The 24,218-nt window shown below is 57.2% G+C and overlaps 1 protein-coding gene across 14 annotated transcripts in view; it reads left to right on the forward strand.

The window, feature by feature from the left end:
* Positions 1–23,899, forward strand: part of ZMIZ1 (zinc finger MIZ-type containing 1) — a 257,806-nt gene extending 233,907 nt beyond the window's left edge. For 12 of the 14 annotated variants that reach the window (XM_064269791.1, XM_064269786.1, XM_064269785.1 and 9 more), the window contains 13 exons: positions 2,144–2,326; positions 5,083–5,160; positions 5,784–5,958; positions 6,656–6,797; positions 9,349–9,559; positions 10,678–10,783; positions 11,821–11,981; positions 12,783–12,850; positions 13,109–13,177; positions 13,618–13,862; positions 14,972–15,138; positions 18,389–18,652; positions 20,153–23,899. In XM_064269791.1, coding sequence (XP_064125861.1) covers positions 2,144–2,326; positions 5,083–5,160; positions 5,784–5,958; positions 6,656–6,797; positions 9,349–9,559; positions 10,678–10,783; positions 11,821–11,981; positions 12,783–12,850; positions 13,109–13,177; positions 13,618–13,862; positions 14,972–15,138; positions 18,389–18,652; positions 20,153–20,260 — 1,977 coding nt within the window. In that variant the 3' untranslated portion in view covers positions 20,261–23,899. The remainder of the gene's footprint in view (positions 1–2,143; positions 2,327–5,082; positions 5,161–5,783; positions 5,959–6,655; positions 6,798–9,348; positions 9,560–10,677; positions 10,784–11,820; positions 11,982–12,782; positions 12,851–13,108; positions 13,178–13,617; positions 13,863–14,971; positions 15,139–18,388; positions 18,653–20,152) is intronic. The other 2 variants (XM_064269792.1, XM_064269790.1) reach the window with 2 other exon arrangements.
* The last annotated feature ends 319 nt before the right edge of the window (positions 23,900–24,218 follow it).

A 24,218-nucleotide genomic window follows, 5' to 3' on the forward strand; every position in this document is an offset into this window, starting at 1 on the left:
TTCCTCCCTGCCGGGAACCAAGACTTTAACAGGAAAGAAAAGCCTTAAGCAGGGACCTGTGAGGGCATGGCATGCAGTAGGGCCATGGGCTCAGGAATGGGCCTTTTGTCAAAGGAGGACTTCCTGGAGGGGGTGTCGCAGGGCCTTCGGGAGCATTCACAGAATGAGTTGGTAGCCAGTGGCCATGTGGGTATCAGTGTAAGGATTTAGTTTGCCTGCAGAAGACACCAAAAAAACAGCTGGCCATCAAGTCGACTCTGATTCATGGCGATCTCCCGTGTGTCAAAGCAGAGCTGAGCTCCACAGTTTGTAATAGCCCATTTTTCCAAAGAAGACCACCAGGCCGTTCTTCCCAAGGCACCTCTGGGTGAACTCAAACTGCCAACCTTTAAGTCAGCAGACAAGCCCATTAACCATTTTGACCCCCCAGGGACTCTGCAGAAGATGGGGGGGCCCCGGAATCCTGACCCAAGTTTCACTCCTCACGAAGTCTGTCTTCGTCCTCACCCACCACCGGACCCTCCCAAGCACGGCTTGGAAGCTGGCATGGCAGTCGGTGGAGGTATCCTGAGTCCAGGAGGGGAGGGACAGAGGCCAGGGTCATGCCAATTCATGGAGGGGCCAGAGGAGTATGGAGTGTGCTGCACAGGCCCTGGCCTCACTCACCACGCACAGCTGCCACGGGTTCTGGGCCCTGTGTCAGGCCCCCGTGTGCTCGGGCTCCCGGTGTCGTCCCTGCTGGTTTGGCTGAGACGCATCTGCAAGCCCAGCCTCAGGGCCGCCAGCACCAAGGGAGGCCAGTGAGGACATGCTGCGGCGGAATTCCCGGTCATTAGCCTGACATGAACCCCAATGACTTGCTCCCAGCTCCTGCCTGGCACAGCGGAACGCGTGAAAGGCTCTTGATTATTTTTGCTGATTTAATCATATTCTCCATAAAGTGCTGCTGCTACCCAACTACCTCTGTCTCCCAGGTGGTCACAGCCAGTGTGACCCAGCCCTGTCTGGGAAGGCTGGCTCCACCTTGCAATGGCATGCCCACAGAGCCATGGAATTGTTGGAACCCGGGGATGAGGGCAGGAGCTGGGGTCGGGTCACCTGGTCCCCTCTCCTAGTACACAGGACTCTAATCTAGCCTTTGGCACTATGCTCTACTTCCATACCTCCAGTGATGGGAGCCTCACTGTTGTGCAGAGCAGCCACCATCTCTCAAGAGCCTGAGTTGTAGAAAGTGCTTTATCACTGATAATGGGACCTGTCTTCCACCCCCGGGTCTTCCATTTATTTGTTGAGCAAGTATTTGTTGAGGGCCCGTCCTTTGCCAGGCACCGGGGAACTACAGTCAACATGGGCCTGTGAGCCCAGAGGGTAGAGACAACTGAATAGGCGTGTTGTTTCAACAAACAGGAAAGAAAGCAATGACACAGGATGTAATGTTCCAGGTTGTGGGGCAACCAGTGACCTTGAGGGTCACCTGATTTCACATGAGCGTGAGTGGGAGTGGCAGGTGTCAGCTGTAGCTATCTGAGGACAGTGGTCCTGCCCCCTCCAAGAGCTGGCTGTCATCTTATCCCTCTACCACCTGGTTCTCCCACCTTCTGCATTGTGGCAGCTTGTCCATGCCCAGAACTGACCGCGACACGTGGTGTGGAGTGTGGGGGTGCCACCTCCCTGACTGAGCCTCAGAACCAAGGGTAGGAGGTCACCTTTCTGGAAGCTGGTCCTGTTGTCTGTGTCTACTTGTCACGAGCTGGGGTAAATGATGTGTGCGCACAGCTTTGTGCCAGATGCTAAGAGAGACAAGGGGGCTTGAGAACTGAGCCCTGGATGGTGGCTTCCTCATGGTGGCATGAGCAAGAGGCTCCACGATAGCCCCAGAGTGCAAAGGCAGGCCCTGAAAGGGATGGTTCTGGTGGGCGGGTGGCATGTAAGCTGGGAAACAGGCAGAAGGAGGTATCCCACGGTGCAAGGGCAAGAGAGGACCTTAGCATCACCTGACCCAGCACCTTCCCTTCGCAGATGAGGCAGGTGCTTTGTGGGTGGGCAGAGGAGCTGATGGTGTAGGCCGGAGCTGGCATTTGGGTGAGCAGCGAGGCTCAGAGACACTGATGACCTGGCCTCTCCTCTTCCTCTGCCGCTGCAGCCCAACTATGGAAACCAGCAATATGGACCAAACAGCCAGTTCCCCACCCAGCCAGGCCAGTACCCCACCCCCAACCCACCGCGGCCACTCACCTCTCCCAACTACCCCGGGCAAAGGGTGCCAAGCCAGCCGAGCACCGGGCAGTACCCGCCCCCCACGGTCAACATGGGGCAGTATTACAAGGTGAGTCCCACCCTGGGGGTGCCCCCACCACCCCAAGCCAAGCCTCTAGCCTCAGAGCCCCTTCCCTTCCTACCCATGTCATTCTGACTCCCGAGTGTTCCCTGAAGACACCAAGGGGTGGGCAGAGGTCTCTGAACAGGTCCCCATGTGCGAGAGTTATGTGCGTTAGCTTCCCACGGCTGCTGTGACAAATATCACAAACTGATTGGCTTAAAACAACAGAAGTTTTTTCACGAAGGTATTCTCTCATAGTTCTGGAGGCCAGAAGTCCAAATCAAGGTGTTGGCAGGCCGTGCTCTCTGAAGGCTCCAGAGGAGGTCCTTCCTTTCCTCTTTCCAGCTCCTGGGTGTGGGTGGCAATCCTAGACATGTATCAGCATCACTCCAGCCACCCCCTCCATCGTCACCCGGCATTCTCTCTGCACGTCTGTCTTCACACGGCCTTCTTACAGGGACACCAGTCATTGATTTAGGGCCCATCCTAACCCATGTGACCTCATCTTAACTTGATTACATCTTCAAAGACCCTGTTTCCAGATAATGGTGACATTCACGTGTACCAGGGCTTAGGACTTCAACGCGCATTTCTCAACCCACAGCACTTTGCATGTGGTGGCCCAGGAAGCCAGCCTGGCTTTTCTTGGTGCCAGTTCTCATGAGATTCAAACGACGGTTTTCTGTCTCTTGCTCTTATTTGCAACACATACAAGATACATTTTTGAAGAAAAACACACACCCTCAGTATATTAACATTTCATTTAAACAGCCTCTCTCCATGCACACCTGTGGGCACCACCTTCTTACGTAGTTGCTATTCCAGTAATTCTGAATCTTTTACTTAACGGGAAACCATAGCATCTTACTTACGTCCACAGAGCCTACTCTTTGCACAGCTTCCAAGTATCCCACTGAGATGGCTGCACTGCATATTATCCTTCCCTTCCTGTTGGACATGCGGGTTGTTTCTGGTTTTTGACATAATAAAACCGGTTGTTGTTGAGTCAGTTCCAACTCATGGCGACTCAGTGTGTGTCAGAGTAGAACTGTGCTTCACAGGATTTTCAATGGCCGATTTTTTGGAAGTAGATTTCTAGGCCTTTCTTCCAGAATGCCTCTGGGCGGACTCAAACATCCAACCTTTCCTTCAGTGAGCAGCCAGGCGCTTTGGCCATTCGCACCACCCAGGGCCTCCTATATATTAAATTGTTGTCGTTGGTGTTAGGTGCCATCCATTCGGTTCCAACTCAGTATAGAAACCCTGTGTACAACAGAATGGAAACACTGCCCAGTCCTGCACCATCCTCACAATCATTGTTATGCATGAGCCCATCGTTGTAGCCACTGTGTCAATCCATTTCATTGAGGGTCTTCCTCTTTTTCGATGACCCTCTACTAGGCATGATGTCCTTCTCCAGGGACTGATCCCTGTTGATAACATGCCCAGAGTAAGTGAGACAAAGTCTCACAATCCTCGCTTCTAAGGAGCATTCTGGCCGTACTTATTCCAAGACAGATTTGTTCATTCTTCTGGCAGCCCGTGTATTCAACGTTCTTCACCAACACCATAATTAAAAGGCGTCAGTTCTTCAGTCTTGCGTATTCATTGCCCAGCTTTCACATGCATATGAGGTGGTTGAAAATACCATGGCTTGGGTCAGTGACATCTTTACTTTTCAACACTTTAAAGAGGTCTTTGGCAGCAGATTTACCCAGTGCAATATGTCATTTGATTTCTTGACTGCTGCTTCCATGGGTGTTGATTGTGGATCCAAGTAAAATGAAGTCCTTGACAATCTCAATTTTTTCTCCCTTTGTCATGATGTTGCTTGTTGGTCCAGTTGTAAGGATTTTTGTTTTCTTCATGCTGAGGTGTAATCCGTACTGAAGGCTGTGGTCTTTGATCTTCGTCAGCAAGTTTTTCAAGTCCTCTTCGCTTTCAGCAAGCAAGGTTGTGTCATCTGCAGGTTGTTAATGAGCCTTCCTCTAATCCTCATGCCGCGTTCTTCTTCGTATAGTCCAGCTTCTCAAATTGCTTGTTCAGCATACAGATTGAGTAGGTATGGTGAACGAGCACAACCCTGATCTGATGCACACCTTTCCTGACTTTAAACCACACAGTATCCCCTTGTTCTATTCGAACAACTGCGTCTTGGTCTATGTACAGGTTCCTTGTGAGTAAAATTAAGTGTTCTGGAATATATTAAATTAAGCGTCCTTAAGCAGAAACCCACATAAAACAAACTTATATCTTGATCACTTGACCAGAAGGATGTGACCAAAGGCTCTGGGGAGCCTAACCCTGCATTGCCCTCGCAGCGCTGGCTCAGTATTCACTAATCCAGTGTCTGGGGCAACTAGATAGGACACAACTACCTAAAATACATTCTCAGAGTGAAGAAGACTCTGGAAATATTTGACATTTATTTGCCAAAGAACCATGCCAGTTTACAGAACCATCCACCATGTGGGTTTACTATTTTTGCTACAACTTCAGCACCCTGGGTGTTTCTATTTTTGTAAGCTCTTCTGCCTAATTAATAGCAGAGAGAGACCTAATTAGACAAAATGCTGTCCCTGTGGATGATCTGCTTGACCCTCGCCCCCCGCCCCTGCCCCACCACCTTGCGCCACCCAGCCGCAGGAGCCTCTTCCCATCCCCTGGACTCCTGATGAATTTTAGAATCAAGAGGGAGAGAGGGTTTCCCACAGCATCTCTGCTGTCCACTCATAACACTGTTGCTTATCTTGCTACAACAGCCAGAACAGTTTAATGGACAAAATAACACCTTCTCGGGAACCAGCTACAGTAACTACAGCCAAGGGACTGTTAACAGGGTATGTGCAGATTTTAGTATTTAACGTTATAACCCACACGCAGTTGTCGGACCAAAGGGTTCCCGCCGTTGCAAACGTTGGAGTGGGGGTGCCCTCCCCTGGTCACCAGCTCTGAATGGGTGGGGAGGGACAAGTGTCAACCCAACTAGTCACAAAAGAGAACAGAGGAGGACTGAGAGAGGTGGTGGGCTCCTTGGGAACCAAAGTCCTTCTGGTCCTGCAGACCCTGACTCCATCAGAGGACCCCAAAGGCTTGGGGGTGCTGGGGGAGGGCAGGGCTGAGATCATGATGTGGGAAGCCTGCACGGTGAGCAGTAGGGGACCTGGGCTTGACCCCAGCTTGCTTTTTCTCCTGGGGCCATATTAGACAAGTCCTCACCACCCTGAACCTCAGTGTCCCCATCTGTGAAATAGGCAGGGGGCTCCGCACCTGCCTGACACTGGTTAATTCAGTGGTGCCGTGACCCAAATGAACGGTGAGGGCCCTTCCCAGACCCACCTGTGCTTCAATGAGGGTAGAGGCCTGAGTGCTGGCTGGGGGGGGGGGGGCGGTGTGTCCACAGCCATGGCCTCTCCCATCCCCATGACCCCATAATTTCTGTACGGTCTCTGTTTCCCTCCAGCCTCCCAGGCCGGTTCCTGTGGCAAATTACCCCCACTCGCCTGTTCCAGGGAACCCCACGCCCCCCATGACCCCCGGAAGCAGTATCCCCCCATACCTGTCCCCCAGTCAAGACGTTAAACCGCCCTTCCCTCCCGACATCAAGCCAAATATGAGCGCTCTGCCGCCGCCCCCAGGTGAGTGCCCCCGCCTGCAAGCTTCGATGGGGCCATCGTGGCTGAAGGGGCAGGAGGCTTGGAAATTGGCTCCCCGGTGGAGGGGGCGTTGTTGGGAGGGCAGGAAGCTTGAGAGCAGCTGAGCCTCATCCGGAAGAGACACTGGAAGTGAGTGAGCTTGCGGGCCTCTAGGGGCTGAGCAGCCGCAGCTGTCCTCGTGCTTGTCCCGCCTGGTGACCAGTGTACCTCAGAGGCAGCTGAAATGTAGAGAATTCTGCACCCAGGTCGGGGGGCCTCATCTCCTGGCCCAGACCCTGTGTCCAAGAGGGAAGGAAAGGACGCTGGTTTGGTTCCAAATTGGGAACCGGCTTGTGATGTTAGTGTCCTGAGCCTTCTCCAGTCCCTGGTGCTCAGCCTCGGGTAGGGGGCTGGGAGGAGGCCCCTGGGGCTTTTGGAGAAGGGAGGCTGCTCTGCAGGTTGGGCACAAAGGACCAGGGAGGCAGAGCCAGGTGAGTGGAACAGGACACAGGAGTGTTTGGGCAGACTCAGGGTCCCTGGGGTACACTTGGCACTCAGCCCAGGTACGTGCCTGTTCACACTCACATCTGTGTGTCTCTGAGTGGGCAGCCACGGGGCATGGCCACGTGTGAGTAACCATGCTTTGTGGTGCCGTGGTGGCCAAGGTATGTGGCTCATCAGACCCCTCTCTGTACCCCAGCCAACCACAACGACGAGCTGCGGCTCACGTTCCCCGTGCGGGATGGTGTGGTGCTGGAGCCCTTCCGCCTGGAGCACAACCTGGCCGTCAGCAACCACGTCTTTCACCTGCGGCCCACGGTCCACCAGACGCTGATGTGGAGGTGAGCATGGGTGGAGACTTCCCCGGGCCAGTCACCTGTACGGGGGGCAGCAATGTCTGCCTGCCCCTTCATCCGTGCAGCATCACTGCCTGAGCCCCTGCCTGGGCAAGGCCTGGGCGTGGCAGGGGGACCTATGGGCACGGCAGGGGAAGGACAGGCAGCCACAGCATATGGTCCAGGGGCAGGGAGCAGTTGTCACTTACTGCTGTGGTGGTCAGGGAAGACATCCCAGAAGGAAAATGGCTACACTCAGACCTAAAGGCTAGCAAGGAGGGCATTCCAGCAGAGGCCCTGGGTTGGCACAAGGGAGCAGGAGTCCCAAAATTCAAAGTGGCACGTTGGCCAGAGCCAGGAACGCAGAGCGATGAGCCTGGAGGCACACATACAGGGCTGGGCAGAGCAGAACCAGAAAGCCCTGCAGACTGCAAGGGCTGACAGTGGTGCAGGGCTGGGGCTCAGGAATACTTCTAGCATGGGCGCTGTGCAGATGGAACATGCTGGAGTGCAGGGCCCTGGAGGCCCCTTCCACACTTGATCTTTGATCATGTAAGTGGGTGGTGCTTTCCCCACTGACCGCTGAGGATGCTGAGGCCAGAGATGTTAATGAGTCTGTGTGAGCCCTCCCAGCCAGCAAGGGGCAGGACTGGGGCCTGGATCCCACCACCTCTTGGTGCTTCCTCCTTAGGCAGGCCTCACCCTGTCTCACCGTGCCCATGGGCATCCTGAGGGCAAGCTGTGGGTCTCAGCCCCTCACACGCGTGTGCACACACACACTCTGTGCTGGTTGCCTGGACCCCACTGAGCAGGCTGCCCGAGACAGAGCTGGCACGGGGGCTGGGACACTCAGACAAGAGTGGAGGAGACCCCCTAGGCATGTGGGCAGACCTCTGTGCGGCCTCCTGGGGGTTTGGGGGCCCTGCTCACTCACATCCTGTTACCAGGAGTATCCTTCCTGTGGCCTTGGCCCCTGAGTCCTGCCCGGCTCCATGAGACGTGGTAACTGCTGGCCTTGTATGGATCAGGCTGTGTCCTCATGTCACAGCCAGGCCTTCACACATTCCTCCCAGCCACACCCATGCTGACCCCTTGCTGGACCTCCCCTTCCTGGATCTTCTGAGCCCCTTCTGCTGGGGACTTGCTGAGCCAACACTCACAGCAAGGAGACGGCTTCCACCAGATTGTGGTTGCCGCCATTGTGTCAGTTCCCACTCACAGTGACCCTGTGTGTGCAGAGTAGAACTGCTCCAAGGCTGCAGCCTTTCAGAAGCAGATTGCCAGGCCTGTTTTCCGAGGCACCTCTGGGTGGTTTCGAATCATCAACCTTCCAGCTGGTGGTTGAGCACTTAACCATTTGCACCACCCAGGGACTCCTGTGTGCCAGCTAGAAGTGGTGTTCTAAGAAGGGAATGATGTCCCGACCTGGGTACCCCTTCTCTCTTAACCCTCATCCCAGCCCGACAAGGCTGACCTTCCCTGCCTTACTGATAGGAAGGATGCTGCTCTCTGACATGCAGCCCCCTGCCCTGACCTCTAGGTGGAACGTGTACTGAGTGAGGAGCGTGAGGACAGCGGGGGGTGGCCGGGTGAGCAAGGTACAGTCAGGCTTGGGGAAGGACCCTTAAGCGGGGTGGGATGCAGGCTGAGCCTGAGAAGTTAAGCAGGATTCCTGGCTGTGGGATGGGCATTTCTGGCAGCAGGAACCACAGAGATAAGGGGTGGTAGTGGGAACGTGCAATGAACAGAGGCCCACGAAGGGGCCCAGGCTGGGCCAGAACCCAGGAGTCCTGGCCCCCAGCACATCACTCACCCTTTCTGAGCGGAGCTGCCCGTACCCTACCCCAGGCCCCTCTCCCTCCATCTGAACGGTTGCCAGTTGTCCCCCATGGGTACCATATGCCAGACACACCCAAGGTCTCCCTGCTGTGCAGGGCCATCCCCAGCACCCAGCCCAGAACAGCACCCTGTCCACTGATGCATGAAAAGCTAAGTGCCCCAACACTAGCTCTATAGGCACAGGCCCCCCATGAGGTAACTTGAACAAGAAACAGCCCTGGCCTGGGGCCCTTCTCCCTACAGGAGTCTGGAGGGCAGCCAGTCAAGTTGGCATCTGTTATTTTTGCCCTGCTATCTCTGTCCTGGGCAATTTTTATCTCTGTCCTGGGCAAGAGGGGTCAAAGATAATACAGGAGGGGATGCTCCTGTTCCTCTGTCACCCCTACAGGAAGGGGCTGGGGAAACTTGTAGCCTGAGCTGGGAGCTGCGGCTGGAGTGGCTGGTGTGTGGGCATTTAGGGAAGAATTTGGATTGTTTGGTTGGGTTTTGATTAGAGATATGGGGAGAAGGATATTCGGGGTGAGAGAGGAGAACTTGCGGGGGGCAGGGGCTTGGGGGGCGGCTGTAGAGCATCCGGGCCGGGATGGGAGTCCTGAGGGATCCAGGGGGGTGTGGAGAGTTCAGAGGTGTGTGGCTTGGCTGGAGGTCGCAGACCACAGGCACAGTCCCTAGGCAGCCCCCATCAGAGCGCTGAACTAGCCTCGCCTGCCCCCTACAGGTCTGACTTGGAACTGCAGTTCAAGTGCTACCACCACGAGGACCGGCAGATGAACACCAACTGGCCAGCCTCGGTGCAGGTCAGCGTGAACGCCACCCCCCTCACCATCGAGCGTGGCGACAACAAGACCTCCCACAAGCCTCTGCACCTCAAGCACGTGTGCCAGCCGGGCCGGAACACCATACAGATCACCGTCACAGCCTGCTGCTGCGTGAGTGTGGCAGGAGGGTGGGCCCCACATTCTTGTCCTCTCTGTGGGCCCAGGGCCACAGACGACATAGACCAGGCCTGCCCCATGGCCCCCGCACAGCCTGGCCCTCTGCTCCCTTAGCTGTGTCCTTAGGGCGCCCCCATCGCCACAGCCATGCCCCACCCAGCTGCCAGGTAACCTCTCGGAAACACCACTCATTGGACCTGTGGAGGAAAATTCAAACTCTGAGTGGGGACATGCGTTCAGAGCCACTTTGGTGCCTGGGCGTCAAACTTGGCCCTTGCCCTGCCACACTGCAGGCTCCATCCGTCCTCCACGTGTACTTCACTCTGCCCCTATGGCTCCCCAGGCACCTCCTCTCCGTGCCCCATCTTCCACCCATGGTGCTCTGTGTGTCCATCAGAGCTCTGTTTCTGCTCAAGGAATTTTCGTAGATGGACCACTTTTCCCCACAACGAGCCCTACCACATCTGAAGCTAACTCTCCCTTCTCTACCCAGCCCTGTCTGTGTGTTCCGTGTATGTGTCCCCCGGAACTGTGGCTCCTGAATCTGGGGTCGCATCTGAGCTGCCCTGTGCTCATTCCTCAGTGACTGGGGTCTAGCTTGCTCTGGGGGCCGGGTCTTTCTGGGGAATACAGGAGAAGGGGTGAAGTCTGACTCTGCACATGAGCAGAGCGTGCTACAGCCACCCTGAGAGAGAAGCCACCGCCTGGGGATGTGTGGGCTGCACAGCTATCAGAGTGGGGCACGTGGTGTGGGCATGTTGAGTGTGCAGTCCTGGAAGTCTTCTTGGAGGAGTAGAGACAGGATCAAGACCTCTGGCAGGAAGGACAGGAAGTGGGAGCAGTGGTAGGCAGTGAGGTGGGCTCCCTTCCTGGTGCTGTGTGTCCATAACCTCACCTTGTCATCCTCAAGCAGCGGCAGTTTTCCCAGGTGACGGCCCCAACCTGAGTTCCCAGGATCATAGGTCCCAGGGTACATCCTAGGCCTCTAGCCTTCTCTCCCAGGCCCCAGGGTTCCCTCTCCTAGAGTGGCCTGGCTATGGGACCATGGGAACATTTCCTGCCCTGGGCCTTGGGGCCACAGGACAGGGCTGAGCGGCCACCCTCTGTTGCAGTCCCACCTGTTTGTGCTGCAGCTGGTCCACCGGCCTTCCGTCCGCTCTGTGCTACAAGGCCTCCTCAAGAAGCGCCTCCTGCCAGCCGAGCACTGCATCACGAAAAGTGAGTGGGGCAAGAGTGGGAGCCAGACCCAGAGCCCTGCCAGGGTTTCCGACTGAGCTGTGGTCATATTCCCCTGGGACTGACCTCTGGCTCCATGCCAGCCACCACTGGCCCCTGAGTGTTTCTCAAGCCCCAGTTCCCCTACCAGACTCGTACCCCTCCACGTGGAGCTATGGTGATGGTCAGATGCACCAGGTACTTAGAGCCTGGGTACCTGGTAGGAATTCCGTGACCCTCTCCCCAACACACACACACACACACACACACACACAGGCAACAGCCGACGGAAGTGAGACAGGTGGCAATAAAATGCCATGCAGTGGGAGGGGGGCTGGGGGGCGGGGGATGGGTGAGACAGGTCAGGCGGGCTTCCTGGAGGAAGTGACCGTGACCACTAGACCGGGCCTTGAAGGATGGGGGGATTTGGAGAAGGGGGATCTTCAGCAGAAAGGTAGCCCAGGGGTTGGAGTCCAGACTGGCCTTCCCCACCGCTACGCCTCACGCTTAAACTCGGGGAAGGGCCACCCGGATTAGAGTCGGTTTCTTTGTCTTGGACGTTTCCGTGAGCTCTTGGAGGAGATGCCAGGAGCTAACACCTATCAGAGGCAGCCTGCAGGGGGGCTCATAGCTGCCCCTCCTGCCTTTGATTTTGCTGCTTCGGGTGACCCCCTTGCCCCAAGAATTCCCAGCGGTTATTTGCCTCTGTTTCCACATTTGTAGAGTTAAGTGTAGAAGCTCCTGAGGGGCTCTCTGCACTGACCCAGGAAGTCAGGCAGAAGGGGCAGGCGGTGTTTCTGCGTGTTCGCGGAAAGCCCCCAGCTCCTAGTGAAGGTGGGGCCCATGCTGTAGAGACTGGGGACTGACGTGGGCCCTTCCCTGGCACATGCCCTCTATGCATGGGCACTGTGGGGCAGCCTGGGCCACCTAGCAGTCTCAGCTAAATTTGGGCCAGGCTGGGGCACCCTGCAACGTCTGTGGGGGTGGAAGAGCCTCCCCCAGCTCTGCCCCCCTTACCTGCCTGTGTCTCCCTCCCCTAGTCAAGCGGAATTTCAGCAGCGTGGCGGCCTCGTCGGGCAATACAACCCTCAACGGGGAGGATGGCGTGGAGCAGACAGCCATCAAGGTGTCCCTGAAGTGCCCCATCACATTCCGGCGCATCCAGCTGCCCGCCCGAGGCCACGACTGCAAGCACGTCCAGGTGAGCCGTCAGGGAAGCCCCTTGGATCTGCTAGTGGCCAGAGCGTGGTATAGGGCCCACAGCTGAAAGCTGGCACGTGCAGCCATGGCAGGTTACAGGACGTGGGGGCAGGGATGCCTGCCTGGCTCCCTGCTGTGTCCAGGGCCCTGGCCATGCAGGGGCTCAGGGAGTGGCTGCCAAACAAGTGACCGTCACAGTCTTTGGCGCATCAACACAGCCCTGTGCAGATGAGGGTGGCGGGGGCTGCTCAGAGAGGGTCTCTCCAGGGGTAGAGGTGCAAGGCTGTCCCCCCACTGTGCAGGCCCAGAGAGAGAGGGTCCAGGAGGGGCACTCAGAGGGAGAAGAGGTGGTGGGGACTGGCTGAGGCCAGGCCAAGATCTTTTAAATGGGTTGTCATCTAGTTCCAGGATCGCTGCAGACTGAGGCTGTGACCCATAGCCCACCCTCACATACAGCTAATCCCTGAGGGCTTTGTGGTAGGCAGGAACCTTCCCCCTGGGATAATGTTGGCACAGTGGGCAGTCTGGCCACCTTATTTGTCCTGTCACAGATTTATCAGCTCAGTTGGATTTGTTCTTGATGGCTAGGCTGAAGGGGAGGCCCGAGGCCACGCTGCTTCCAGCCCCCAGAGTGGCTGCCACGGAGAGGGGCTGTCTTGGGGCAGAAACAGTGAGGGGGTGCTGGGCTGGGGAGGGCTTCCCAGCACCACAGGGGTCCCAGAAGAGCGACAGCACCTGAATCCAGGCAGTTTCTGGACAGTCCTGGTCTCATCTGTCTGTCTGTGTTTCCCTGGCCTCACAGTGCTTTGACCTGGAGTCATACCTGCAGCTGAATTGCGAGAGAGGGACCTGGAGGTGTCCTGTGTGCAAGTGAGTGATGCCGCCATGTGGGAGCTCCACCTGACAGCAGAGGGGCTCTGCCACCACCACCTCTGCCAGAACACAGCAAAGGGGCTCAGAGGCAGGGGCTCTGGACAGCCCCTTTATCATCAGTAGTCACCCTCCCATGTCAGGGCCTCCAGTAGTGCCTGCAGCAAGGGCTCATAGACACCTAGTGGGTGGGGGCACTGCGTCTACCACTCCCTGGGGTCCAGGGGCAAAGGTCAAGGACTTCCTCCCCTTTTCCAGTAAAACTGCTCTGCTCGAGGGCCTGGAGGTGGATCAGTACATGTGGGGGATCCTGAATGCCATCCAACAGTAAGTGGGGCCCCCTGCGGGGACAGGCTCCTGGTGGGGCAGGGGTGGGAATGCTAGCCTGGTGGGAAAGAGGGGAGCATGTGGACAGCCTCCTTCCCCTGAGGCCGGCAGATGAATTGCCCCACTGCACCCGCGTCTCTCTCACTTTCCCATGGTGGCTTCTGGGCCTGGGGATGAATGAACTTTCCAGAAGGGCCCAAATGCAGCTGGGGCAGCAGGCCCTGACAGTGCCCCCACGGCTGCTCCCTGGCTGGGAGGCCATGGGACCAGATGCCCGCGTTCCTGCTTTGCCTAGCCTTAGTCCGTCGTCTTTCAGACAGGGGTGTGGAATGGCCACCACGCCTGTCCTGCATGGGGTGTGGTGAGAAGAGGGCATGGACCCTCAGTGTCTGTCCATGTGGGAGAGTCACGTGTCTAAAGCTCCCTGCCTTGCCACCCAGCTCCGAGTTTGAAGAGGTCACCATCGACCCCACGTGCAGCTGGCGGCCAGTGCCTATCAAGTCAGACCTGCACATCAAGGATGACCCCGACGGCATCCCCTCTAAGCGGTTCAAGACCATGAGCCCCAGCCAGATGACCATGCCCAACGTCATGGAGATGATCGCGGCCCTGGGTCCCGGCCCATCCCCCTACCCGCTTCCGCCTCCACCCGGGGGCACCAACTCCAATGACTACAGCAGCCAGGGTGGGTGCTGCTGGGCTGGGGCAGGTGGGGGGCAGGCCCCAGTCTCCACAGGGGCCCAGGGTTTCTGTGCTAGTGGTGCCAGGTACGGGGGGCCTGGTGTGAAGAGGCAGAAGTAACACACAACCCCAAAAGCAATCCCAAATCCCTGGACCTGAGGGTGCAGCGGCCCAGGCAGGCGCCCACCCACCCCTCTTCATCCACCTGCCTCGGTGCCTCCAGCCCTCTTGGTTGGAGCCCAGCTGGCAAGGTGTGAGTGCAGAGCTGCCTAGGAGCCAGACTTCTGCCTCCCCACCCCGCTCAGCCTCCCGGAGTCCACGGGGACCGCGCCTTAACTGGTACTAGTCCAGGGTGTCAGAGCCTGCTTTGCTGGTGCACGACTGCCCCCTCCCCCAGCTGGAGTTTTCTAGGGGGCTGCTAACAGAGCCCACGAACCTGGAGCCCTTAGCCCTTCCCCCATGTCCTCTACAGTGCCCCTGTTCCTGCAGCCCTCCCGCCCACCTGGGTCACAGTCCAGGAGCCTGGAGCTCCAGCTTTCGGCTACTGAGATCAGAGGACCACCATCACTGGCCCTGACCTCCACCACCACCCTTTGGTTCCTAGAAAGTACTCCCCAACACACACTCTCAAACACAGGGGTGATCTTAGGTTTCAGGGCTTCTGGGTAGACGCCCAGCAGTGTGCCGGGGGCCCCAGCCTGCCAGGTTGCTGGTTCTCTGACCTCTTACGTAACCATGGAGGTACAGTGGCCCGGGAGGTGGGCAGCTGACTTCTCATGCTGCCATCGTGACCTGATTCAGCTTTCTTTGTGGCTTTGGGCAGATCTTGGCCAGCCCTCCCAGCTGAGGTCTGCCCAGCTATGAGATGAGGCCCCCGGCGGCAGTGGTAACAGGCCTGGGAGTCCAGCTCAGCAGATCTGCTGAATGCTATAGACTTCGGTCTCACTCCCTGTCCTGCCCCCTCCCCTGAGCAGCAACCCCCTGGGTGCAGGAGAAAAAGGACTCAGCTTTTACTTTCAGCCCCTGGCACATACTCCTGCCCTGCTACCAGGGTGTGGGGGGAAGCCACCTTCCCGCTGGGTGACCCCCTTCCCCATCTTGCTCCCTCCCCAGGCAACAACTACCAGGGCCACGGCAACTTTGACTTCCCCCACGGGAACCCTGGTGGGACGTCCATGAATGACTTCATGCACGGGCCCCCCCAGCTCTCCCACCCCCCGGACATGCCCAACAACATGGCCGCCCTTGAGAAGCCCCTCAGCCACCCCATGCAGGAAACTGTGAGTACCTCCTCCCTCCAGTCACAGCTACCCGACCTCCCTAACCCCCTCGGCCTACACCCCCAGCCTCCTCCTGAGCCTGACAGGGAAGAGGCCCCCTCAGGACCTTTCTGATGTGGATACCCTAGTTCCCTCCCGGGCTGAGAGGAGGACTAAGAGTTGGGTCCGGGGCCTCAGAAGAGAGTAAGGAGGCCTGACCAAGACTGGGTCATGGCCCATCACCCATCGGTGCCCCTAGACTTGCCCTCTCTCACTCAGGACTTTCCCCGCACATACACCCCTACACACCCCACCACCCCCTCTCCTCTTACAGTCTTACATTGACATAACCTGGCTCCAGCCACCGAGAAGGTAGTCCTAAACCCAGACGTTTATTCCCCAGGGGACTGAACCTTCAGGTTGTCACACCTCTGCAAAAAGGAATGGCCCAAATACGCACTACTTGCCTGTTTGCACATTTGTTCAGACACACCCTGTGCTGTCTAGAGACCGCCCCTTCCCAAGGACCCAGCAGCGGCAGGAGGCCAGGCCGTCTGCCTGAATCGGCATCCAATGAGGGCTAGAGGATTCTGTCACCTTAGGAAACATTTCCTGAGCCTGTGCTCTGGGCCAGGTGCAGGCAAGGCAGCCGCAGGCCTTGCCCTAGCGGAGCTCAAGTTCTGGTCATTCCTGAATGGAGGGAAACAGCTGGGGTTCTGGGGTAACTGAGACTTGAAGCACTGCAATGACTCACCACCATCAGAAGTGGGCCAAGGTCATCTTGCCGCTGGCCTCTCACCTTGAGAAGGAGGAGGGGCAGTCCCTGGCACCTGGCAGCAGGCCATGGGCCACACCAGCCCAAGAGGAGAGCTCCAGGGGTCTTGCCAGTGCCTGGCAGTGGGGTAAGGAGGGCCTAGACCTGAAGGCACACTGCAGGCCCTCCTTTTCCTCTACCATGGGGCCCCTGGCTGTACTGGGCACCACACACTCGAGCCCTGAGTGCCTCTGCCCCGGGCTAGGACCTTCCCAAGAGCCCGCGCACCCAGCTCAGTGGCAGTGCGTACTAACCAGAAGGACTTGGCAAGGGCCCTGCAGCAGCTTTTCCGTAGGATCCCAGAGCATGGAGTTTGAAATAGCTCCTTTCCTGGGGCTTTGGCGGAGTTTTTGCAAGTTAACTTTCTGCTCCTTGGGGCTTCCAACTTGCGGCGGCCTCTCCTGACCCCCCTGTGCCAGCCCTGCTCCCCAGACCTTCACCTTCTGAGCCCAGCAAGCACACTGACCACACGCCCCAATATGGACATGTGGCACATCCTGAGCCTGCACGAATCCCCACACTGGAACGTGACAGCGGGAGTGCCATTTACTTCCTGTTTCCAGCAGGACTCTGCCTGCTTCCTGTTAGCCCTGTTGCCTGGCTTCTTTGCAGAGGGGACTCTGCCAGTGCATTGACTTCAGAGCTCCACAGGGTGCTCCCCAGCTGTGCCCACCCTCGTGCCTTTCTGGGCTCTCACTAAAAGAGAGCTGGACTCAGTAGTGCGGATGTACACGAAGGGGCAGACGATCCTAAAATAAGCCCCACTCACCTGCCCAGCCAGACACAGCCTGGCCTCTGGGCTAAGCAAACAGCTGGGAGCAGTTCCCACCTTGGGCCTGGCAGGAGAGCTCCAGGCAAGTGCCAGTTCACCCAGGGACCCTCCCGTACCAGTTGGCAGGTGTATCAGCAGGGTCCCAGAGCGTACACCTCCAGCCCCTGAGACCTTCCAGCAAGATGTTAGAAGGGGTGGGGGTGGAGGAGGATGCAGGTGACTGTGTTGGAAGACGGGGCACTATCTGTGCAGGTGCCTTGCTTACAGGAGTGGGGGGCCACTCCCTGCTTCCGCAGTATGAGCACCGTGGATGCATCCACAGGGCCAGGCCCTGTTGCCCACAGGCATGGGCCAGAGTCCTGAGCTGGCCCCACACTGACAGCTGGGAGGCTGCGCCTTGCCCTCCTTACCCCGTGTACACCCCACACATGGGTCACAAACCCCAGGGCCAGGCAGTCACTCGGGGCACTGTGTGGCAGGGCCCACGTCAGGGAGGGTTCCCTGGGCCATGTGCATAGGCCAGGCCTGAGAAGCATCTTTCAGGAGAAACAGGAGGAGGGATGAGAGACTAGAAACTAGGATCAGGAGAAGATTCCGGGCCATCAGGGCTGCTGCTTCCAAACCCACAAAGGAAGAAAGTATGGATGTTTGCTGTGTGGCTCTGAGGATGGTAGGGACATAAACGGCCACGGAGACCTTTGGTCATCGAGCTGCCCCTTCTGACTGGGGCCTGGCAGGGTGCCCCGGCAGGGAGGAGTGAGAGGTGGTACTGGGCCTTTAAACGCTTCCTCCAGGCCTCTCTCCCTGAGATCTGAGCCCCGAAGGCCCTCTGCCTCCTGGGGACAGCAAACATCAGCAAGTGGAATCTTTAAGCCTCGCCCCCATGTACCCCCTTGCCCACAGACAGCCCTCGGATTTAAAGGCATGTGCCTGAATGGGGTGAGTCCTCTCGTGTACCTGATAGGGAAACCCCTGGGGCCCAGGCTTCCTGGTGGTGCTCCATCACTTGGTGTTCCTCCATGCCCCTGGGAGGCCTCTTTCTTCCACACCCTGTGGCCAAGACCTGTTGCTGACTGGTAGCCCCCAGCTTAGCCCACCTTAACGTTGGCCAGGCCCCACCCCTACCCCCAAGGCAGGGCTTGTGGGGGTGCCCTAGCCATTCATAGCTCAGGCTCTCAGAAGGAGCCCCCATGCCCAGCACCACCCCAAGACAGAGGTGGGGGGCCCCTGCCTGGGGCCAGGCCTGTTTCGGGGGCCACAGACCCACTCCCGAGCGCACGTCTGCTCCGTGCTGTGTGTTGTGTCTGCCCTCCGCCGCCCAGCACTAAGGCCTGCACCACGCTGCCAGCAACACCGCCTCCCTGCTCCCCAGAAACCTGACCATCAGCTTCTCCATCCACCCTCGCTGCTATGCATCGGGGTGCTGGCGTCCAGGGTGGGGGCTCTCCGTGTCTGTGCCTGTCTCAAAGCCCCCTCCCCTCCCTGCTTCCCCCTCCACACCTCCCCATGGATGGTTTTTGGGGAGGGCAGTTTTTGTTGCTCTGCAGAAAACATTCCGCTTTGTAAAGGGGTGGCTTTGAGTTGGGGTGTTTTGTTTTCTGGTTTGGTTTTCATTTTCTCAGGCATCTCGTCACTGTACCTGGTCACCTCACTTTTCTTTTCTCCTGCTCTCTCGTCCTCCACAGATCCCCCACGCTGGCAGCTCTGACCAGCCCCATACCTCCATACAGCAAGGCTTGCACGTACCACACCCCAGCAGCCAGGCAGGGCCTCCATTACATCACAGCGGGGCTCCTCCTCCTCCTCCTCCTTCCCAGCCACCCCGGCAACCGCCACAGGCCGCTCCCAGCAACCATCCACACAGCGACCTGACCTTTAACCCCTCCTCAGCCTTAGAGGGTCAGGCCGGAGCGCAGGGAGCGTCCGACATGCCGGAGCCTTCGCTGGATGTAAGTTGGGGTCACCATTTGCCTTGCCCTGGGGCTAGGCTTGGCACCAGGACCTGCTCAAGAGAAGGGGTGGGCGGTGAGGGCAAGAGGCCCAAGGCCTCCCCACGGGCCAGTGGGCTGGCACCAGCCAGCCTCCTTGGGCTCTAGGACCAGGGGAGCCCCTCGGATGGGAGTGTCACCAAGGGTCCGAGTGTGAGCATCCCCTCCTCCACCTGCCAGCCCCTGCCCCCTCAGGCCCCTTGGCCATGTTCTGCCCCCCAGCCCTGTCCCCCCCCCCCCCACTTCTCTCCAGACCCTCCCAACACAGCCCCCTGGCCCAAGGTTCTAGAGGCCACACAGGAGGGTCCCCTGCCCTTCCCCCTTTCCCTGTGTCCAGCTTGCTGTCTCTGTGTCCACAGGCAGGGGAGGGGGCTGGAGTGACAGGGAGCCCCTGTCTGTCTCTCTGGCGTGTGTCTGTCTCCCGTGTTCTTGTTCATGTGTCGTCCATGCCCTGCTGCTTCTGCTTGCTCCATGGCTCACTCCGAGGGTCATGAAAAGGGCGGTTGGATCAGCCACAGCCAGGGAGTGGCTGCTTCGGAAGTCAGGGTAGCAGCAGGCTGCTGAGGTCCAGGGGCCTGCCACCGTGAGGCCTCACTTCTGGAAGGTGGTGGGGAGACACTGAGTGATTGGAGCAGGGCCAGGGCTGGGCACGTGTACAAGGCTGGCCAGGAGGAAGCTCCCATTCTGGGAGCAGGGGCTTTGCTCAGCCCTCCCCCGGTGCCCACCCCCAGCCACTCCTCCTTCACATCCACCCACTCTCTAACCCTCAGACATGTCAGGCTGTTTCACAGTAAACAGAGCTTCCCTAACTGCAGCCCCTGGGTTTTCCCACGGTGCACCTCCCCACACCAGGCAATGGGGTGCTGCTGAGATTCATATTGCAGAGAGACCCCAAGGGCATTGGGGTAGAGGTTAGGGACAGGTCTGCACCCCAGCTGAGTGCAGCTTCTCCTTCAGGCCACACGGAGGGTAGCTGCTGCCAGCCCAGCCCCAGGCCTGCCCGGGGCCGTTGCTTCTGGGACAGGTCCGTGGTGTGAAAACTTCAGGGCCTCCCTAGTTCCCTGCCCATTGGCAGCTTCACCTCCGGCCTTCCCACCAGCTCCCCTTCTTATGTATGAAGCATGTGGCCCTCACCGAGAGACCCCACTGCTCCTCACGGCAGGCTGAGGAGAGCAGAGGAACACACTGATCAAGAGGAAACCCCTTGACCCACCCCCCCTACGGGGCCTTCTGCACTTTGTGGGGCTTAAGGCCATACCTGAGATGGATCGGTCCCGCTCAGGTCTCAGCTGATGGGGCGAGGCCCTTGTCTCAGGCTGACGTCTGCTTTCCCTCCTTCTGGCCAGGACCCTGGGAAGTAGGTAGAGGGGAGGGTCCAGGCTGTGGCCTCCCTGCCTTCGTCACCCTGGGCCAGCCCTTCCACCAGCACCTCATCTGTGCTTCTATGCTTTTCTTTTCCAGCTCCTTCCAGAGCTCACAAATCCTGACGAGCTCCTGTCGTACCTGGACCCCCCTGACCTGCCGAGCAATAGTAACGACGACCTCCTGTCTCTCTTTGAGAACAACTGAAGGCCACACCTGTCGGGCCAGCCCTCCACTCTGCCTCCTCCCCATCTGCCCACACACCTTCCACCTGGGAGCCAAGCCCTCACACCACCCCTGCCACAACCACGGGTTCCGGGGGTGGGAGCCCTTCCCTGCTGCCCTTTGCAGAGCGGAGGGGCTGGGGAGCGGGCACACCGGGAAGCCTGTGCAGGTCTGGGGCCCATCCCACCTGTTGCCCTAGGCTCGACCCATGCCCGGAGCAGGCCCCAAGGAAGACCCTGTGATGGAGAAGGGCCCAGTTAGAGGAACACGGTGAAGCCGGCTTCCTGGCCCCTCTGTGCCGATTCCAAACAGCCTTCCAGCGCCCCAGGCTCCTTCACTCTGCACTGTAACCCTGCCTCCCTGCTGCCTGGCCCTGAGCCTCCTGAAGTGACTGTGAGGCCTGTGAGAAGGCCTCCAAGGTCCAGGGCACCCTGACCCTGGAGGAGCAGTGACAATTGGTGGCAGTGAGAATAGCCCATACACCACCGAAAAGCACAAACCTCTGGGAAAGAGAATATCTCTCGGGCTGGGGGCTGCCACTTGGACCCCCAAGCTCTAAGCCAGTTCACCCTGTAAACACACTAGCTCAGAAAGCAGAAAAGAGACAAGATTCTGTGGTTGAGAGAGTGTGCAGTTCCTGCTCAGGACTGGTGGGCAAGAGCGCTCCAAGACCACCGGACACAGGCCAGGGCCCAGCCTTGCGGGCAGAGAGGGAGCTCAACCAAAAGGATCGTGCCCTTGGCTGGGGGTAGGAGTGGAATGTGTGTGCCAGAGGCAAAGAAGTGCTCCAAGCCACTCTTTTTTTAAAACAACACACATTCAAGGTTATTCAGTCATCTGGAGAAAGGCATGTTGGACTTGGCCAGAAAGCAAACCGTTTCCGTGTGTTCTCTGTCCTTCTTCCTGCTCCCCACCCACCTCTCACAGACTGTTACATGGGATGCCCATTGCCCTCCATCCTGGTTCACAGGTGTCCAACCAGACGGCAAGATGGGGGCCCCAGAAAGGCAGGAGAGGTGTGGGTCCGGTGGATGCGTGGACTCAGCAGCCAGAATCCAGGGCCAGCATCATGGATCCCACTAGCCTTTCTGTTTGTCTGTCCCTGTGTTCAAGGCTGGCCCCAGCCCAGCCTACTCCACGTGGGCAGGGATGGACCCCCATGCATCACAGGGTATTTCTGGGGCTGCCACCATGGCCACACCCAGCTGCCAGCCTCTCGTCCCCTCTGTGTCCCTCTCACCACAAGCTCATACCACTGCTGCTCGCACATGCAGAGCAGCCTTATGTCTGTCCACGCCTCCATCCAGCTGCATGCTCTCCGGCCGGCCAGCCTGCCGTGTGTCCATTCTGTCCCAGGCTCGTCCAAGGTCCTGGGCCACGTGGCCTGTGGTGATGATGGGCCGTCCTGTCATTTGGGTCGTGTCTGTAAAGTCTTTGCGTCCTTCCCTGCTGCTGCCTGGGGCCCCTTACCCTTACCTGTCTGTGGTCTCTCTCGTCTCTCCCCATATCCCTCTCGGTGGTGGGTGGCCCCCTGCACTCCACTGTGGACTTGACCGAAAAGGTGGGCCCAATTGTTGACTTCTAGTCACTGTCCCAGATGGCACAAGGTTTTCTGTAGCAAAGCTGCCATTGCTCCCCTTTCTTTTCATTGTCTCGTTGTTAAGGTTTTTCGAACAGCGTGTTCAGTATGCAAATCAATTATTTTAAGAATCGCTTTTGTAAATACCTTTGTGAATATTTTAGTATCGTCTTTGATAATACTCAACATTTCATGACCTGGTTATAGCCTTTGCTGGTGTTTCTAAAATGCCTTGACTCAACAACAAAGACCGAGTCCTTTAAAAAAAAAAAAAAAGCAATCAGGGGTATTTGTAGTTAGAAGAATGAAGAGAAGGGGTAGCTGTACTTGGAGTTGGAAGACCAGCAGCCCACTGTGGAGATCCAGCCCCCAGTCGCTGATGGGGACAAAGCAGTGCCAGGTGGTATGTGGCCATCCTTGCCCAGTGCCCATTGGCCCCGGGAGGGCTGGCAGCTGGCCACACTCTGTGCCAACAGCTCCAGCCAGACTTACAGACGCCTTTCTAAGAAGTTCCCACTCCCTTCCCTGGTACTTTGCCCTGGGAAGTCTGGAGCCTGTTTTAGTTCCTACCAGGGTGTCTCCAGACTGCTCACTGACCTTTCCACAGTTTTCTAGTGTGGGGGGCGGTGATGCTGCATACATCTCGGGCCCAGGAGGCACCTCGCGCCACCTCTCCTGAGGCAGTGTGAGCTCAGCTCCTGAGGCTGCTCCCTGGCCCCCTCCCAAGTAAGCCTCCACCAGCAAGTTCCACAAAGAACTTTCCTACCGGCCAGCTCTGACCCCAGGTGCCTACAGCCCACGCTCTGGAGATGGCCTCTTCCTTTTGGAGCGGGGTCAGGGGTGTGAGGGAGGCATACAGGCATCCCAGGCTGGGAAAACATCCCTAAGCAGGGGAGGTTCTGAACTCCGGGGAGCTCTTTCCCTGATTGTTTTTGGACGATTATAGGAGCCATAAGTAACCTCAGCAAAAACGAGGCCTCAGCAAGCCACTTTTCCATGACAAGCGTCAACCCAGCCATAGGCACATTTCAGCTGCCACTCCATAAGCAGACGGGGGCGGGGGTGGCAGGCGGGTGGGCAGGTCCAGGTACAGGCATTCGCCCCCATCTTGGTTTGAAGCTTTACCTGCGTATCATGTTCTCTGTAGCCTTTTTATTTTTAAGAAATTTCTGGTAGTTTCTCCCTCCTGGAAGCCCAAGCCCCCCGAGAGAGCTACTCGTCGGCTCCCTATGGGCCTCCACCCTGACCCATCCAAACATGGCAGTGTCAGCAGCAGCAACTCAAGGGACGTGTGTACATATGTAAATGAGAAATAGAGACATGTTAACAGATGCGTTCATGTCCCTCGGAATGTGTATTGTTTTTATTTTACAAAATGCAAAAAAAAAAAAAAAAGGCTTGGAACTCCATCTTACGTGGAAAAAACTAGATCGTTTGTTAGCATTTGTGAGGTCTGCGTTTGTCTCACTATGTAATATACTCTGAGCCTGTGTGGAAAGGAATTTTTGTTCTGTTTTGTTTTTATTTTACCTACATGTAATATTTAGCTTCAGTGTACTAGTCCTGCCACCTGTGTATTCTTAGGGTGCTATGGGGGAAAAAAAATGAAAAGAACGGGGATTTCAAGAGAAAATTGTAACCAAATTCATACTTTGTATAATTTTGATATCATGATCACAGGTGATTGACAGCCACACATCAACACCCCCACAAGTACAGTCTGAAGTGACCCCCCCCAGAAACCACCATTGTCCTTGTACATCGTACGTACAATGCAATCATTTCATACCTTCAACTGGTCAGAAAACTAATTGTGATTTCTAGTCTTGCAAAGCTGTATGTAGTTAGATGTGACGACCTCTAATATTTATCTAATAAATATGTATTCAGATGAAACCTGTATATTAGGTGTTCATGTGGTTATTTTGTATTTAAAGATCAAATTATTTGACTATTGCTAGACATTTCTATACTCTGTTGTAACACCGAGGTATCTCATTTGCCCATGTTAATTTTTTTCTAAATAAATTTACAAAAACGAAGGTTTGGCGGATTAGCTATTTTGTGGGTGTTAAGGAGTGGTTTGGGTCTATTTGTTTCTGCTTTTAAACCACCACCTCCACCCCATCCCCCTGCAAGAGAGAGCAGTCAAGTGGTTTAGGTGGTGACTTGGAATTGGAAGAGGCCCTGCCACTGGCATCCCTGGAAAAGGCCCTGAAACCTGGTGGCAGGTGAGGTAATCAGAGCCGTGCACCATCCCAGCCGCCTCCTCCTGGCAGGCCCCTGTCTACATTCAGGAGGCCCTGTTCCTGTGCAGGTAGGCCAGGCCTGTGCAGGGTCCTGGGGACCAGGCTCTATGTG

This window comes from Loxodonta africana, chromosome 16 (genome assembly GCF_030014295.1).
Source record: "Loxodonta africana isolate mLoxAfr1 chromosome 16, mLoxAfr1.hap2, whole genome shotgun sequence".
Lineage (NCBI taxonomy): Eukaryota > Metazoa > Chordata > Mammalia > Proboscidea > Elephantidae > Loxodonta > Loxodonta africana.